The 20,327-nt window shown below is 34.3% G+C and overlaps 1 protein-coding gene across 1 annotated transcript in view; it reads right to left on the bottom strand.

Moving 5' to 3' along the window:
* Window positions 1–267: 267 nt before the first annotated feature.
* Window positions 268–20,327, bottom strand: part of NYAP2 (neuronal tyrosine-phosphorylated phosphoinositide-3-kinase adaptor 2) — a 64,772-nt gene continuing 44,712 nt past the window's right edge. The window contains exon 4 of the mRNA XM_019668061.1: window positions 268–5,596. Within this exon, the coding sequence (XP_019523606.1) occupies window positions 5,369–5,596 (228 nt within the window). The 3' untranslated portion in view covers window positions 268–5,368. The remainder of the gene's footprint in view (window positions 5,597–20,327) is intronic.

Raw genomic sequence — 20,327 nt, 5'->3', positions numbered from 1 at the left:
TAGAGGCGTACAGAAGAACAAGACATGTCAAGGCTCCTTTTATTTACTGGATCACCTATTAGAGGCAGAAGCCAAGTGGTGACGGACTACGACTGGGGGTCGGATCACTAAATTGAAGATCAGGCCCTCACTATTTACCCACACCTACCTTCCACAATACATGCAATTTCACGGGAAACTGTAGAAGTTGAAAATGTGTCCTTTTCTTTGAAAGGGCTCTTAACAATCTTGTTTCTTGATGAATGAATACCAGCAACAACAAAGTCAACTAATTTAAACTATTGCTTTTATTATAATTACACGGGAGCACAAATAATAAGCACAAAAGTGTTGTAAAAGATTGCCAATGCACTAAAGAAAACAATTGGTCTTCAAACAACATCTGGTTACTTCAGTAGTATCAAAGTACATTTATAATTACATATTACCTAAAAAAATCAAGTACAAAAATTAAGAGAAACTAAAACATCAGTGTTTATATTATTATGTATATAGAAATGGCTAACACATGAGTAGAGAAATCTGTTAGCTAATGCTCATTTGCACAATTTTTCAGGCACGTACCTGACATTTTTAATGAGTTATGAAAAATGCAGTACAACATTCAGATTTTTAGATATGGTAAACATGTTTTGTTGGAATGGATGTTAAATGGTTTCTTTTAAAAACCCTGTCTTGTAAAAATGTAGTGCCATTATCCACTAAAAAACATATTATTTTATATCATTTTCTCAATAGCTATTTGTTTCAATTTCTTGAAAAGAGCAAGAAAGTAAACATACAATTGCTAAATACGTAAACACATTTTTAGTGCAAGATAACAAGACCGGTGACTTCACTGTGCTTTGTTTTTATAACCACAGTGCACTTGACACAAATTGCTACACTACAAATGTTAGCGTAAGGAGTTCCAAACAAAAGAAGTGCATACTAAACATTTTCATATATATTATATACAGTATGTATGCTGTATGTGGGTGTATACATGTGTAAATGGAGATACTTTTAGGGTGGGCAAACCCAGTCATATTTGGAAACAATTGAATACTTCAAAAAGATTTCACACATGTTTGGTTGCAATCAATCCAACAATATTTCTATAAAGATGTTCCCCTTAAATCTGAAAGGTTATAATAGTCAAAGGGAAACGTACAGACATTATTTTTTCAGATTACACACATTTTTCTATGATGTAACTGACCCAAATATCAAAGGGTTTTAAATTAATCCAAACCCCAAGCAAGAGTGTTCAAGCCCAACATGGCAAAACGTGTTATCCTTTTTACTGATTTACACAGACAGCAATACATAGCCTATGTGTACATATAGAGGCTTACACATCTTTTATACTTAGACATTAAATTTAATATGTTTTAGTATTTTGACTGTACACTTGATCTGAAAAAAAAAGAGAATACCATATATAAAGACATGAGATGTCAAACACATGATATTGTATATCTTCTTAAAAACAATTTGTTTTGAAAATATTAATGATTGCACAATTCAGCTTTTCAAAGGCAGGGACCACATCTTCTTGAATGTTTAATGCCAAATGCTTCAGAATTTTGTTTAAATAACTGGTACATAAGTTTCTCAATAGTGAGCTGTTAAATAACAGATTAACAACAAATTGTCCACCTTCCACAGTTAGCTATCGATTTTTCCATTTAGGGAAGATGTCATGAGTTATCTTAAGTACTATACGTACCATTTTGTTTCACTTCCATTTAAGTTTGGGACCCAATACATTATGAATTGCTCTTCTATTTTTCTCCCATTCCTTTGCAAGTGTGAATTAACTCTCATCTCAGATTACTGACTGCTTAAATCATAGGCATCTTAGTTTCATAGGTAGCCAAAGTTAGCTTGTAGGCGCTTGGCTATTTTGAGCAAGTGGTTCACCTTAACACATAAGTTATATGAAAACTGCATTGTATGTGCATTGTTTTGATGTCTTATTTAATTAGCTAAAGACATATCCTAATAGGATTGTTTAGTTTCTTGACTTGAGCACTAAACTCACTCAAAACCGGCAACCCAAAATGTGTGTGAGAATGAGGCCTAAGCCAAAACGTAGTAAGAAAAATGTTTCTCTGCTCTCCAGGAGCACTTAAAACAAAAAACTATTTGGAACCTCGGTGTCTCTGAAGTCTCAGTGTCATTATTTTGAAAAGGGAAGTTGTACCTAGTTGTATCCAGACAATTGCTGTGTATTTGAAGGTGTATATTCTTTAAAATTGCAAATTTTAACCTCCTAACAGTTTGTTTTGCTTCACTTTCCCAACAATTGTATATGGGTAGACATTCTCCTGCATTTACACAAATCAATCACTTTTCACTCCAAACTTGTTTCAATGGCATAAACATGGGGGAAAGGGTGGCAGTGTTTATGTCAAGAACTATGATACCTCAAAATACACTGGCTACTGGGATTGGGCAAACATGCAGGACTGATTTTTTTCCTTCCCATTAATTCTAAAGAAATTTGTCTCTTCTCTGCTGAGAAGTTTTCACATATAAAAGCATCTTGCTGACAGCCAATAAAATTCTGTTTCTAGAAAATGTGCTGTGAAAAAACCATTTTTCATAGGTATGAGCTCTTTCAACCTGATAACCATGCCATGTAAGATTTGTTCTTTGGCACTGCTAAAAAATATGAGTGTTGTCATTCCATAGGGTTCTGGCTGTAGGTAAAATTTTTTTGAATCATCTGAACAAATTCATAGATTGAAGTGTCCTGATTGACTGCCACTAGAGAGTAAGCTTTATTTTTTTCCTCTTTATTCTAATCACCTCTTTTCCTCCACATAAAGAAACACTATACAAGGAAGAAATTAACTATAGAATGGCTATTGCCACATAGGCTAAGCTGCAACGTACAGTTCTATAGGCACGTAGTATGTTCTTGAGTCATATATCGGTGAAGTTACTTTTCCAGATCTTTCAATTATTTCCCATTGTAAGCAAGATTTGGAGAAATTAAATAAAAATAGTTGCCTGAGGTCAGATTTTCGAATAAGTTGCCTTACTAGAAAATTAACCTGCTTGAAAAAAGAGTGCATGAAACGGTGGGAATGGCTGAATCTAACACAAATCATTTCAGTGCCTCTACTTCCTTCTTGACAAGTGGCCAGCATTAAAAAATATCATCGGCCTCATTCAGTGAGATATGGAAAAGGTGAGCATCTGAAAAACACATTTGTATGTGTTACCTAAATATAAAATTCAAGGGAATTATCCAATCATCACCCTACTGAGCCTGAAATATATGTATATATCAATGTCATCATAAAGATTCTGAGAATTGATGCCTTATATCTGATTGATTGGCTTGAGTATATGTGGACATAATAACTTAAATCAGTATAACAACTTGGGTCATAAACACATTTATTTTTTTTAATTGTGATTTTATCTTAACACCTTTTCTTCACTCTTAGATTTGTGCTCCATGGATTCTTGGGCTTAAAACATAACTGGTGAAAAATGGCAAAAGGATTTATTTAAGCTACTTAAGCTCTCTCCATGATTTCCTTTACTCATGATTCTGCTTTTTTTACCACCTCAGTTATACAAGCAAAACCTAAATCTTCAGAAAGCATTTTACGTATACGGTTCTCCCACTGAGTCCTCATTCACGCATACACGTGCACACACAACAGATACACATGCTCCCACTTACCTTTTCTTCCTTCTCTTTCAGAATTCTAATTGGACATCAAAATATACATTAATTATAAAATATTAAAAATTATCTTATAAGATTTCAAAAGCTTGAAAAGAACTATTACTGATAAAGCATTACTAGGTTTTTAGCAATATAGATTACAAAAATTCCCTAACTCCTGTTATATTTGGTTTTTATTGAGCAACACTGTACTATTGCTGTCAAAACCCTTACAAAGAAAACCACTGATGACAACTTCAAACACATACCTTTTCTCTCAGAAATATAATACTAAATTGATAAAGAAGAACCACATACTGTCAATTTTAGGAAGCATAAATAGTAATTTAAATATACAAAATATATGTGATAGTCTCCTTTATTATTCATCAGTGGCAATATTTATATTCAACTACAAGTTACTCTTAAAAGATATATATGATTTGTTTAACTTAAATTTCACCACCACATAAAATTGAATCTATCCCATCCCTGATCCCCTGCATTTCCTGTTTCTTCCTTGAAACAAAATAAAATAAATTAATGGTCATAATTCTTTGGTCGTGGTGTCATAATCAGTAAGGATGGGTGTGATGAGCATACACAGATTATGACCCCAAAATGTGGTGATAACTAGTTTGAAAAAATTAACAAGAAATACTATTCCATTAATGGACATAAATTTCGGGGAAGATTGGCATTTAGTGTACTAAAATATGTAAGCTCATCTGGTTAAATGTGTATTTCTCATTTTCTAAGGGAAACATACACATGAAAAGTTACTTCAATAGTGATTCCAGTGGCTCTCATGCCACTGGTCCCATCTTCTGGAAAGCAGTCGTGCTGTTCAGCTTTCGATTCCTTGTTCCTTCCATTGTCACAGTGAACCCTGGTCTCCTCCAATCAGATCAATGATGCATGGACACATATCCCTAACGTCATTTCTGAAGGAAATATCTGGACATTCTGCTAGGATGTCCAAATATACCCTAATCACTTTTCTCTGGGGTCTGATTAACCATTCCTTGGTATCAAGACAATATTAAAGAGAAATTCTTAAGCCAATGTAGCAAAAATATTGGTGTTGATGTAACATGGACGTCCAAATTAAGCATCACACTTGCATTCATTTCCTGTCAAACCCTTAAAAACTTACAAAGCAACAGATGTTCTTCATGAATATGATATTCAACTTCTACATTACTAGCACCAGATCATATATTATGTGATTGAACATGATTTATAGCCATGAGCTCTTGTACAGAAGCCAAATGTGGGCAGAAAAAGAAATACATTAACTGTAAAAATTAATAATAAAAGGCATCAAGGGATTACATATAAAAGAGATAACAAACCAGTTAATACCGAAATTATGTCATATAGTAAAACTCTTAATATTTCTGTCATTTATAGACGTATAATGTATTATTTCAGGTGTCACCCATAAACTAGTAAAATATTTACATCTTAATCTCTTCTGGATTCAAAATAATCCGTGATAAATAAGTGTGCCTTAATTGCAAGGAAACATACATTTTATCTTGAACTTGCCATAAGCACGGCTTCCCATGGGTTTTCCAGGGAAGCGCTGGCATTCCATTCCAACAGAAAAGATATATAACAGTTACGTATCACATGACCGAGTCGATCTCCCTCTATGTGGGAAGTAATGTGGAGCTAACGCCACCCTGTACACCGTCATATGGCAGTATCCCAGAATACCGTTTGCTGTTTAGAATAGGGCGGGGGGCTGTACTTCTTTGCGCCTGCGTTCTTCTTCCAGCTGGGCAGGATAGGCATGCTATCCTGTTTGCAAAGGCCCTTTTCCGTTTTCTGTCTAGCCTTTATTTCCTTGCACAAGCAACGCTTTTTCTCAATCATCTCAAGCATTGTATGGTCTCCATGAAACCACGGCATGCATGCCACCTGGCAAAAAAGAAAGAGTGAATATAGGAGAAAAAAATGGTATGAAAGCAGGTTTTTTTTCTTTTTTTTTTTCACTGTGCTAGTTGTTTCAAAAAATGTTGGCTGTTTCTATATCTTTGAAATTCTTACAAAGCGAAATTAAATAAACCATAAGTAAAATTTCTACTTAAATTAGGAAACATTGTGATAGTATTAGGCAATAATTTAGGCATGAACAGTTTCTCCATATGTTGCAGAAGTTCACATTATAGAAACAAAACCTTTTTTGTTTTAATCTTTTAAAGCAATTTGCCAAATATTTACCTATTACATGTATGTTGGCTCCATTGTCTTACAGATCCCAATATGTGTAAGTTCATTTATTAGAATTCCTTTTCAGTGGCTTCTAGTATGAATGTGATATGTTTTAAAGATTTTAAGGAACATTTTCATCCTTGAAATAAAACTTGGACTTGTTTATAATTAGCATGCAGAAGTAAAGCTTTTTAATAATTCTTCTACCAAAATGACATTCAGTGTGCATCTAACACTTAGAATTTAAATGCTTAAGTAATTCTTCTGCAAAGAAGTTTTTGCTATATTGTTTGATGCTTCAGCCAATGCCTGACGTAGAATCATTGGCCTCTACAGTCATGCTGGCACAGATCCCGCTTAGTTCTAGAAAATCAGAGAAACAAGTCATCAGGTCAACTGGGTAGCAGCAGAAGATTCAGTGCTGACTATATATTGACACACATACATATATTTTTGGGCCGATAGACGCTGCTTCCAAGTATATATGGCCACGCCCACCAATAACTAATCTTTTAAACAGAGTAGCAGGTTGAGCCTGTGACACAAGGATGGCGATGATTGGGCCATAAACCCAGGATGGGGAGGCTTCCACTTAATGGTTTAAGCAAATCTACCCTGTGACTTGAAAGATGAAAATAGCTCACTTGGAGTTCCTCGGTTTGATGTTAGAATTTTAGGACAATAATCAGAGCAAACACTTAACACTTACTCTATACCAGGTCCCATTCTAAATAGTACTTTGCATAGTTTAATTCATTTATTCTCACAATGATGATGCTCTGAAGTATTTATTAAATGAAGTGATGAGTAAAATGAGACTTAGAGAGATTTGGTAACTTGCCTAAGGTTACAGAACCAACAAGTGGCAGCCAGGATGTAAGCCCCAGAGTTCATCTCCAATACCCACGTAACAACAACACTGTATTTTCAACGTTCACATGACTAGAAAGGATTGGGGAGATAAATGAGTGCAAAGCCCTCAAAATGTACAGAGGAGGATGTTAAGACTTCAAGAAGTCACGTCTTTTCAAGGATTACGTAGGATAATGAAAGTGAAGTCATTTTTAAAAACAGTAAGGCATTACCCAGTAATTGTTAATCTAGTACTAATACTAATAAGAATTATCAATCTAATCTAATACTAAAGACCTAGTAGTTTTCCAGAACACCTGCTTTCTGCCAAGCATGTGCAAAGAGCTCTCTGATGCACTAAAAGTTAGAATTTATCTACACGGTACAAGTGAGAAAACTGACTCTTGGAAAGTTTTAAGGCACTAGATCAAGTTCACAGCTTATTAGCTGTGGTGCAGACCTACATCAGACTCAGATATGTTTGACTACGAAGTGACTATTCTCACTATTAGAGCATGCTCACTTTCCTGAGTGTGATTTAAAAATTATAATACTAGTTATTGTTGCATGTAAGACTGTTTCCAGGTGCTACTCAAAAATGTGAATATATTTATGTTTTTTATGAGTCAATAAACAGTGATTATCAAATAAAACAAAATCAAGGAACTTGCAGTCCCAGAGACGACACTCTTAGATACATTTCTTGAATGTGCCTGACTTGATATAAAATTCCTTGAAAGTCTGGGCTGTGTATTATGCCCTTCTGTGTCCTATCCTCTAGCCCGGGGCCTTGACCTTGGGTGTTCACTTTTTAAATGAAATTTAACTCTTTTGCTGCCACATTCGGATATGTTTTCCTGTGGCTTGCACTATTAACAACAAAGATCTTTTGTATGCCATATTATGTAACATTTTTAATAAAATTTTCTATGTCATCGATGTCATTAGATTCTAATTTTTCTATACCTAAATCTAATTGATGCCACTTATTGGGTTGTCGGAAAAGTCATGACACATTTTTGCAAAGAAAAACATAGAAAAAAATATATCATGACTTTTCTGACAACCCAATAGTATGTTTTGAGTATTTTTTGCTAAAATTCAATGTAACGGTAAATTTATTACCATATAACCAAAGTTTAATATAAAAATCATGTTATTTATGTACAGAGTAGCTCAAAATGTTATTAAATGAATAAAAGTCAAAATGCCAACTTTTTATTTTTTGTGGATTTTTGACACATTTTGAAAAAAAACAAACAAACCTGAAATCAACTAATGCAGTGAAACAATTAAAGCTTGTTAGGTTAATCTAACCAACAGGTTTTTGTCCCAACAGGACTGCCAAAGTAGCTCAGAAATTTTTCAAAAGATTTATAATATTTTGTAAATTAATAACCTATGCAATAAAAATACAGTAACTCTAATTTAGTGGAAATACAAGCAAAATTTATTGAGTGACTATACACTGTTAGAAATGGAATTTGTAATACAGAATTCCCAGAGCATAGGCCCCAAATCTCATCCATCTCAGTAGCCCCAACACACAGAAAAGTCTTTGAGCTCTCAGTTAAAATTTTATGAATAACTAGAAGCCACCATCATTGAACTCATTGAACAGTTTTTGTTGCCTCTCAAAAAACTCTCCAGATAAGATATTTACAGTATCACTTCAATATTTGCATTGTATTTACTGGTCCACACAAACATTAAATCATTTTTTATTATTATTACTTTAATATTTAGGTTGTGAATCAGTATATGTCACTGCAAAACATTAATATCCCTGGATTAGCTCTGATAACAGTGTCACCAATATATTTCATAGTTGTCATTACATTTTATATATGCATAACTGCATTACATTTTCTATAATATGTGTTTTCTGTCAATTAGAAGCTAAGTATGTTAGTTTGTTAAGAATAATCCATTCTTTAAAAACCTAAAGAATAGACATTTAAGGATAAAGTTATAAATTATGGTTTTCATATTCTTTACATTTTTATTTTGGAATAGTTATATGTCCACTTGATTGATATAGTGGTTTAAAATATTAATAGAAGAAAGTCAACCTTTTTTTTTTCACACTGACCCTATAATATTAACCTCACCAACTTCTTTGGTGGCCAGGTGTGTCAATACAAATTCCATGAGAAAGCACTGCCTGACACATGAGAGAGGGCTAGATATGCTAAGAGAAGTTAAAGACAGGTTGTTAGAAAATAGCCAATTAATTATTTTCCAAAATTTTAAATATTTTTACAAATCTATCTGTCAAGTTTGGTATAGAATCTTCTCATGTTAAATCTGCTATCAAACATTTTTTTCTAATTTAAAATACCCAAGAAAATTACTGTTATGTTTCAATAAGAGGAATGAATGAAGAATGTGATTGTTGGGAAGATAAATCTACTTCCCATATTGACTTTTAAATAGCATGCATTTCTGTATTTCTTTCTGGAGGGTGCACATTCTTTTTACTTCCCTAATGTTACTGCTATGGCCATTTACATAACCAAATCTCCCTCCTCTAAAATATGTCTAAACATTGTATTTCATTCTGATAGTAAGATGTTACACTTCAATTCATTCATTTAGACAAAACGAATAGCAAGTTTAGCAATTATAGGGAGTGTGTTAAGAATGTTACCCATAAAAGATTTCATACTTTCCTATTTTTTTGTTTTATCATTAAATTCTTCATAGCCAATTTTAATTTAGCTGTAAAATCCCATTGTACTTCACCCCGGAGTTGAAAGAACTCTGGGAGTTGATTTACAACTAATTTGAAACTAAGCCCAGTAAATAAACTCTTCTATTGGGTCATCAGGAAAGTCATGATGCATTTTTGCATTGAAAAACAAAGAAAAATATGTCGCGACTTTCCCGATGACCCAGTAGTTTAGCTATTTAGTCAAGTGTCCTTGTTTCTTGTCTTTAATCCAAATGTGTTTAATATATACACCAGGAAGGAAAGAAAAAAACAAACAAACATACACAGGCAAGAAAGTATACAATGAGAGACAATTGTAAACAATACATCAATTGATAAGAACACATGTACATCTATCTCTTGGACAAGGTTTAACATTACTCAGCAGAGACAATATTCTTGACTAATAAGTCCATGGACAGAAAATTGAGTGGAGCTCCACCTCAGGGAGGTGAAACATAAATATCCACCCCTTAAGTATAGACTCCACACAGTGACTTCTTCCTAAAGAGTACAGAACGTGAAGGGGAAGGAGAGTACCTTTACAGTGGAGAAACCTGGCGAATACCACCTATACACCAGGTGATCAGAGTGATAAGTGATGTTGACAGAATGTACTCATCATGATGTGGTGAGAAAGGCAGGCTACCTCTGTGGGCGTCCTGCCCCAAACCATAACGCCAATCTAACTTTGAGAAAAACACCAGACAAACCCAAATGGAAGGATAGTCTATCCAAATATCAGTCCAGTAATCCTCAAAATTGTCAAGGTCACAAAAATATAGAAAGTCTGAGAAGCTATCATATCCTAGAGAAGGTGAAGGAGACATGATGACTAAAATTAATGTGGTGCCCAAGAATTGAGGCTGAAAAGATAAACACTAAAGAAATCCAAGTAAAGAACTATGGACTTTAATAATAATGTATCAATATATGACAAATGCATCATGGTAAGACACTAACAATAGGGGGAAATAGGCGTGGGGTATACAGGAACCCTCTGGGCACTTTTTGCAGAATTTTTGTAAATTTAAAACTAAAAAAAAATGTATTTTCAAGAATCACATCATGGGACCCTATTCTTTCCAAAGAATAGGTAACTGTATCTTTCATTTTTTTTTTATATGGAAGCAGCATGACATAATGGAAAGAGTTAAGTGACTTGATTAGGATCCTGACTATCATGTGACATTGAAAAGCCATGTATTTTTATGAACTTGTATGTATACATGTTCACACATCTATATACATGTGTGAGTGATATACATAGCATGTATGTATACTTGAATACAGTTCATATATATATATACATTTCATGTATATTGTACATACCTTATATATACATTATGTATATTGCTTGGTGCATCATCCTTCATATGCTTGGAGGAGTCAGTGAAGTAAAGAGTGCAAGTGGATTGGGAGACTGAAGTCCCTCCCATATGCTGTTAATGATCTTATCTACTGATCATTCAACGCATCAGGAATAACACAAATGGGGTATTTAAATCACTTCCGTAGTCATCTTCTCTAGAAAATGAACTAGATACCTTCTGACATTGAGTATATTTTATCCAAAAAACAAAGGAATAGTGATACTGTCCCCAAATAAATCTCTATAATATTTATTTAAAATATTGAATTTCCCAAAGTGTGTAAACCATAAAGAAAAAAAATATTCTGAAATAAACACTTGGAGTATTTCAATATTAAAAATGATGCCATAATAAAACTGATAGAAGCATGTGTGTCTCTACTGGTCTTGATGTTTGTGCCTCATGTCAACAATAACCATTCATCAGAGATTTCAGAAGACAGGAAGCGATGTTAAGTGGTGCCCTGTCGGCCTTGGAAGTAAGTTCAGCTGTGAGCCTTGAGATTTGTGATTAAAATTTAATTTCCAAAACAACAGTCACAGCACCAATGCTAATTTTTATATGCCCTGGGATGGGGGTTGCCAGGGGACAATCTATCAATGGTCTCTCTATGTGCCAATGTCTCTCACCCATTTTAGGAGAAATCAACATTCCCAGCAATTAATCTGCTTGAAAAGGAAGCTCGAGTTCCCAAATTTCTCTGAATTTCCCCCTTGCCCTGCAGAAAATTCCCCCAGTAGAGCATGGATAGTGTCAATGGGGCAACAAGGAAACGCAGGCGTGAAGGCCAGCTGGTGTGATTCAGGAATTAGGGGACATAGCCAGTGACCTGCCCATGCTGGCCCTAGCCTGAGAGTCAGGAGGTCAGCCAGAGGTGTCCGTGCTCTCATGAAAACACCCTTCCTCTCCCACTGAGAGGGCAGACAGGTTGATTCTTTATTAACAAAATGTACACGCAGAATAAACATCCAAGTGCCGTGGCTTTTTTACATGTATCTTCAAGCGAATGGACAGAGGCTGACGTCCTATAACCCAGTTTGCAAATACAGCCCACTGTGTGTTTTCGCACAGTCCACATGAGCAAGGATTCATGTTGTTTTTAAGTAGTTGAGAGAGACAAAATAATATTTCATGACACGTGAGAATTCTATGAAATTCAAATGTCAGTGTATCGTATAAAGTTTTTTAAATTTTATTTTTCAATTACAGTTCACAGTCAATATTATTTTATATTAGTTTCAGATATACAGCAGAGTGGTTAGACATTTATATAATTAATGGAGTTACCCCCGATTAGTCTGGTACCCATCTGACACCATACATAATTATTACCATATTATTGACTATATCTCCTATGCCGCACTTTACATCCCCATGACTTTTTGTAGCTATTTTGGATACAGTTTTAACTAGCACACAGACATGCCCATTTGTTGATGTATTGTCTATATCTGCTTTCATGATATAAAATCGAATTGAGTAGTTGGGATGGAGACCATATTGGCCACAAAGCCTGAAGTATTTACTGCCTGGCCCTTTACTGAAAAAGTTTGCTAACTTACTAAAGAACCAACTGACCCTTAAAATATATATATCTATTAGAATTGCCTGACCGAAGACTAAAAAAGATCATGTCAATATTGGTACTATGAAAAGACTATAAAACAAAGTCAAGAGATTGATTTATCAATGCTTACAATATTGCTCATGTCCTCCTTGACCCATTAGATAAATCATAAGGGATGAGACTAGATTTGAAATCAGCTGTAACAATGAGATTAGAGAAATTATTGGGCATGTTGACTATACACTTTACAATTTACTATACAATTATACATTTCCTTATGTTTTATAAGGAAAAAGAGGGATGTTGGAATTGAAGAAATAAAGTGGATAACCTGGTTTAAATTCTCTAGATAAGAGATTTAATATAAGGTCAATCCCTCCCTTTAATAACCCTATAGTGGTTATTCACTTGTCTGTGATATATCACGGTAGTGATGCAATCCCAATAACAAAGTTGTTTCAAAAACTTTTTAAATAATAATTTGAGTGAATTATTCTTCTTTTCCAATGATATTTTGGAAAGAAGGGGTCAACTTTACCTAGTATAGGCAACAATACAGGCCCTCAAAAAACATTTTGATACTGACAAAACATAGAGATGAATGTATTATAATTTTCTGAATTTAGCAAATCCATAAACAAAATCACTTTATTATTTAGTGGTCAAATAATAAGTGATCGAATCCATGTTACTTGATCATTGCACAGAAAAACAAAATGTCTCTTTCTTTGATTGCATAAGGCTCTCTCCATGTAGCTGTTATAAAACAGTTTATATTTTAAAAGTATATACAATATATATTTTTTTAAAAAGCATATACAGGTGACCTATATTTTCTATGGTAAATGTTTAAAAGGTATAGTCAAATAATCGATGCAACTGTACAAATATTATAAACATCATTTATTGAACACTGAGAAGTGTAAATTCAAGGCTAGGAAGATGTTATGAAAATTAAAGGAATGAAATGTCACTGGCTTTGAGGCTTTGATGATATTGTTTTAAATAGCACCTTTGATATAGCTTTAGCTTTTAGCATAGATTTTTGCACATTTTTTCATCTTTAAGTATGATCTATTGATTGAGTGTTTTGAAAATTATCCTCCTGTAATCCTCACTCATTTGTCAGCAATGTTGGCTCAGACCTGTTTTATGAAAGAATTATTAAACAAGTTTACACTTGAGGCATATACTGAAATTGAAGTGTTTGTTTCACATGTCTGAGTTTAGCTTTGAGATACAAATAAACTGATAAAATGGGAACCCCTCTTGGTTTCAGGGTTGCTTTTGAATGCAACATCATGGGTATACATTAACTCCCACCCTTCTTTTTTTTAGATCTTTAGATCCCTCTCAGTCCATAACCTCTGATCTACTGCTAAACATGTAACGACAAGCATCACATTTTGGTATTTTAAGCCATAGGTGCTATTTGTTTTTACATATCTGTGCTTGTGTACATGATCAGTTACATAACACCCATCAAAAAGATTTAAAAATTAAATCTTTCTGAGTCTGGGTGGTCAACACACAATGCGATATATGATGATGTATTACAGAATTGTACACTTGAAACCCATGTAACTTTACTAACCATTGTTACCCCAATAACCCTTAATAAAACAAAAAGACTTAAAAATTACAAGTTAGTAAATCTTACAACTGCATGGCTATAAAGACAAAATAGAGTTTCAAGTTCACAGAGCTGGCTCATTTTCTCTGCCTTCAAGATGAGGAAAATACCTAACTCTTCAGTTCTATAGCGATGCCCTTTAATCAAGCCCTAGGTTGCAAGTTACTTTCAAGAACAGAGCTTGGTTTTAACTTCCGTACTAAACAGTGACAATTATAGTTGATTCAAAGCTCCCGCAACATACTGTCCATCCCTCTTTAATGACAGCCATCCTATTTTTGTGTGCATGTTTGAGTTCCTTCTTTCCTAGGAGACAGTAGAGGGGGATAAAATGGATAACATGACCTGGTTTTGCCACTTATTAGTTGTGGGATCTGGGACAAGTCACTTAACCTTCCTGAGACCTTGTTTCTTTATCTGTAAAATGAAAATAATAAGGCCTCCGTTTTGTTGGGCAGATTGCAGGTAATAATTTAGCATTGACTACAAGATGGACACAGAAAAATATAACCCTTCTATCCTGAATAGATTGTGAGTTATTTGAAGGCAGGGGCTAGGTTGTCAATCCTCACTTGCCTATCCTTTAACACAGTGGAAATATGTAATGAATTTTCATGAAATAAATAAATCAATAAACAAACGGAAGGCTAGAAGTGTAAATGTTCTCTGAGTATTCCCAGGAATGGATCTTTAGAAATTTTTTATTTAATGAATGAAGGTTTCCACTTTGGCTCAATTGAATCCAATATCCTAAATGGTACAAAGTTAAAAATATGTATTTACTGGGATTTTTGAACCCCAGAGGGCATCTACCCTTAAACTCAGCCTGAGTGCCACATGAGACATAGTCTGCGTGTTCTACATCTCTCTAAGACTACTGGGTCTTTGAATACTTGGGGTCTCAAGGATTCAAATTCTTTGAGTGCTGGGTTCTCAGAATCCTTGGGCCTTTGGCTCAAGGTAAATGACAAACTGATGCTCCCGATACTTTGGTATGCAGTCAGCCTCCCTTGGGGGTTTGCTAAAATGCAAATTCTTAGACACTATCCCCAGAGATTCTAACTCTAGTTTCTGGATAAAGTGGATCTCAGGCAACTGCATTTAAATGGTTCAAAAAGCAATTAATTTTAGAAATAGTTCTCAAAAGTGTCATCATCCTGCACATTGCCACGGTCATTTTCTTGGTTCAGATCCTGGACTAGTGAGACTGCCTCCAATGTCCCATTGACACAGACCACTTCTAATTTACCATCCACACTGCTGCCCAAAAGATGTGAAGCCCCCATAAAATCAAATGAACTCAATGGATTTCCTTTGCTTAAAGAAAATAATAATAATAATAATAATAATAATAATAATAATAATAATACTCCAGGTCTATCACAATGAGTTTCCACATTGTCTTTTCTGGCTAATTTATTTTACACCAGCCATTTACTTCCTACTCCCGTCATACCTGACAACTCAACATCACAGGCACATTACTTGCTCTCATTCTTTAGCTCAAGTTATTTCCTTCTTCTGGAACTCTGTTCCTTCCTGCAGCCTTGCCTTTCTTGTGAAAGCCCACATATGCTTGCAAAGCTGAGTTAAATGTAGCAAGAATCCATTCAGAGGCCCTCTACGACTCCGACAGCCATGATTGCTTATAGCTGGCATCGCGTGTACGCCTTTATTTGTTACATCTTGAGACAGCAGACCTCTTACACCACGCTATGATCACTGGGTCTGTCATGAGTTTTGCACAAAATTCTGAACTTCTGGAAAGTAGAGACCTTGTTTTTACTCTTTTTGCAGGTCTAGAATCCTAAGTTAGTACAACCAGAGATGTCCCACAATGGTTTCAATAGTTAAAGCTTCAATGAAACAAAATTTCAAAGTGGCTAGTTGGAGAGATTTTTTTCACTACTTTTTTCCTGATTATGACAGTAATATATGCCCATTCGACAAAATATGGATAATAGAAAAATAAGTAAAAATTATCTGTGATAGCACCATTTCCTTACATATAAATCATATATACATAATCTTATCTCATATATATATGCATATATAGAGATTCATATCTTTTTAATACTTAGGATTGTGATATACATAAACTTTTATGTCATTGCGTTTTTCTCATTATTATAGTCTTAAATATTTTTTCAACACATAATAAAAACAAGTGATTCATTATGAAGCTCTTTAGACATTTTACAATTGCTGACATTTGATTGACTTTTACTTTTTAAATGCTGTAAATAACGTTTTAATAGTTTATGTGTTGTTTTTTTTTTTCCTTTAGAAGGCCACTCACACAGAAATTCCCAAGTCAAAAGGGCAGAACATTTTGAGGCTCCCAGTATAGAAAAAGTTTATTTGTCTCCCAGAGAAGTTAAACCATTTTCCATTCCCATAAGCAGTTGGGGATGTCCTATCGCATCCTTATTAGCTCTGAGTGGTGTCACCAAAAGGAACAGCAAGCAAGCAAGAAAACAAAGTTTATAAATTGTGTCTAAAAGAACCCTTGGATTTCAATATATACTCTTATTAATAGTGAGTTGAATGAGTTTGAATAATTTGCAGATGTTTAATAACAGAAGAGTTATGACCTGATCTATGGCCTTAATTTATTTATCAATTTTTCTAATGAGGTGGCAGTTTTAATTACTAATTAATAATTGTTTATATAAATTTGAAGTATTTATATTTTATTTATCATAATAATTTCCAATGTTTGACACATTATAATTAGTCATTTATGCTATTTCAGAGAGATGTTTCTAATTATATAATCAAATCAATTGATTTTTTTCAACACTTCTCCATTTTGCATTCTTTAAAGTTGCTGCTTTTTTGATAACCTATAAATATAATTATTTATACTTTTCAAGGTTTATGGTTTTATTTCAACTTTTATTTTATTTGTTTATACACTTCCTTGTTGCTAAAAGTATGTTGCTTAGAAGGGGAAAATATATTTAATAAGAAAAATGAGACAAAGTTAAAAGAATGAAAGGCACATTTTACCTTTTAATTCTTCATAAATGAGAATCCACTTTTATTTATTTTAAATATTTACTCAATTGTTCAAGCACATGTTTATCAATGGTAATGGTTAAGTTATATTTAAAGTTCTATAAGTACTTTTATACTATAATTTCAGTTTAGGAGGTAGAAGTGGGTATGAAACTTTCAATCATTAAAATATGCATATCAGTTCTACCTTAAGAAAAATAATGTTGAAATGACAAAAATATGCTTCCTGTCTTCAAATTATCCTGGTGTAATCATTAGGTTCTTGAAAGGTAAGTCTATATGGACACACACATATGTATACCTAATCAGTCTATATTTTTTATGATAAATTGATAAGTTGAGGTTAAGAAATAGGTACAGTATCATATTTCTATATAAGGCAAAACAGGAATTGGAATTCAAGGCTAAATGTTCCAAATGCTAAAGTCTATGCCCTTATCATTACAATAGATTGTCTCATAGCTATTAATAATTGTAATGAAAGTGGCCCACACTGGGGAAAAAAAAAAACGTGCACACACACAATTATTCTGGTACTTTCGCTTCATAGTGCCAATGGCATGGGGAAGAGGGCTAGATTCAATAAAGACGGTCAATTTTGCTACTGAAAGATTGAAAGATTAGAGGGTTTATGAACTATCAAAACTTTGGCAGAGAGGTGAAACTTTAACTTTATTATTTGTTATAATTGCCATTATTGTCATCACCACCATCCTCTCATCTTCAGTATTATCAAGTTCATGGGCACAATAACCGTCATGTTTCCTGTCAGTGGGTAAGGCACTGTGTGAACGCCCCGCCTGCTTCATCTCATTCTGGCCTCACCATAACCTTGTGACGGCCATATTCTAGATGAAGTGGTTACAGATCACTTAGCGGCCTTTGGAGACAGATGCCATACTGGGCATGAGAGGGAATTATCAACAGAGCAGAACACAACAGCCTCCCTCTCCAGGTTAGACCCTCCTCCAGCTCAGGTTTCTTGCCTCTAACCCCCAAGAATTCACTCATAAGTCCCCAGAACATTTTCGCTTGATTATCTTTAATATCCCAGGGTTGAAATGCAAAGCTAGTTCTTCACTGCTCTTCACTTTCCCTCCCACCTGGCTTTTTCCTAAAGAAGTTATTACAAAACATTTAATGGATGGAGCTTCCTGATAAGAGGACATATCCAAGTGCTGAACAATAATGCCAATAATGATCAAAACAATGGTTCCTTTCTTGCCACATAAGAATAGCTCTGTCTCATCTCCTTCCCTGGTTGTACCTCCACATAACTGTGTGCTGAGAATACATGACTCTAGGTGGTGCACTGCGGAAGTCCCTCTGAAGACATTTTTCTTTTTTATTTCATTAACCACAACTGAAGTTCATGTCAATAAACACCTCTTTCCTCAGTTCCACGGGAGCGAACAATAATAGTAATCCCTGTACATATTTATGCTTCTCCAGGTATATTCACAAGCATGGTGAGAGGTTAGCGTCTTGACTGGGTCTCACAAAAGTGTTGGCTGATTAAATGAGTTGCATTAGGAGAAAAACCCCAGAGAAAGGCTGCCGAAGGGAAAACGCCAGGGATGATTGTTTGTACCACCATGAAAGGAGATGCTAATTACATCGAACCGTCATTTTACAAATTCCTCATGGTAGCAGAATTTTAGGGAAGAATAACATTTCAATGTCTGGAAAAATGAAGGTTTTAAACATTTAAAATGCAACACATTTGCATATTACAAGATGATGACAACGGAATGCAAAGCAAGTTGTCAAAATAGGATGTTAAGTTTGTATGGCTGGTGAGCAAATGCGAACTGGCAATTGTATGTGATTTAGCACATGTTTTCCGGTGAAAGACTATCATCAAACAGACAATGGAAACCTATCTACCCAATAATACATCATCCATCCAGGTGTGAGTGACATGGTATTTGCATCTTTATACATGTATACAGGAGCATACATACAGATCTACTAAGTGGGTTCCTCTGTGTAAAGATGCAGAAAAATGCAATGCCTGAAAAATAATGGTAGCAGTGCATGAGAAAGAGTTGATGTGTGAGATAATTCTCAAGTGTCTGAAATTGCCTTAAAATGTCGCTGCATTAAAATTTGTATAAAGTTGGGAAGGACAACTAACATAAGCATAAATAATATATAATGTGATATATAACACTCATACATCCAAATGCAACATGAGGCTTTTCAGAGGAAAGCTGTTTCATGTCCAAATATGAAGGATATTATTATAAAAAATGTTATGTCTATGTCCATAGCTCAGACAATGTATAATCTTTTAAAAATTACATATATGCATACATGTATATATGTAACATATATGCATATATTTCTTGATTTGGCTTTTTACTGTTTTATGATTATGAAATGTTTGCCCTTGGAAAATGAAAAGGCTGTAGAAAAATTGCAATATATTTTCCCCAATAAAAAAGACACAACGTATTTCTCAGCAATTAAACCTAATGACTAGAGATACAATTTCAGCTGTTAATTGATTAAGCTAATTATTTATAAAAAAGAAAAAAAAACTCTGAGCAGGTTTTAGAATTAATTTATGTTTTAAAATGGGCAAGAAGTTTATAAGGAGAATGCCTAAAAGAGACATTCCCTGAAGGAGCAAACAATGTTATAAGATAAAATTCAATTACAACACATGTATTGATGTTTTCCACTAAGTATATTTTCTTAATCACTTACATTAGCATTAATTTAATTTCAAGTTTAATTTCATTACAAAATATTGGCTTTTCATAGTGCATGTGGCCTTGACCACAGATAAATTAGGGAAAGACACATCTCAGTAAACATTTGCTTTATCTAGCAAAAGAGGAGCTATAGGCAAGTAGAGTATGCTAATCCTCAAGGAACAGACTTTAATGCTAATCTCTGAAACCGCGAACAATCATTTTTAGTTCTTATAACTTTGACGAGAGCTGGGAAGGTACATCAAGTACATTTTTTTCTCCACTAGAACGCATTGCCCAATATGAGCATAACTTTGTTATAGCAGGAGAAACACGTGGGCGATCATAATAATTCGGGTCTGAAGCCAGCTGTGCAGTTTGCTAGCTGTGAGCAAGTCACGTCACTTGTCTGGGCCTCGGGTTAGAAAGGACCAGAAGGCACAAACTGTGAAAGGCAGAGTTGCGTCAGGCCCACAGTTGTATTTTGCATAAAACACACAAATATAAAAATTATGAGCCAAGGTGAAAAAAACAAATTAGTAAATTATACATTGAGAGAGAGAACAACAGAGAGAGAGA

The sequence above is a fragment of the Hipposideros armiger genome, unplaced genomic scaffold (genome assembly GCF_001890085.2).
Source record: "Hipposideros armiger isolate ML-2016 unplaced genomic scaffold, ASM189008v1 scaffold_514, whole genome shotgun sequence".
In the NCBI taxonomy this organism is placed as follows: domain Eukaryota; kingdom Metazoa; phylum Chordata; class Mammalia; order Chiroptera; family Hipposideridae; genus Hipposideros; species Hipposideros armiger.
The sequence above is the reverse complement of the archived record's forward strand: the minus strand, read 5'-3'. Positions and strand labels throughout refer to the sequence as shown.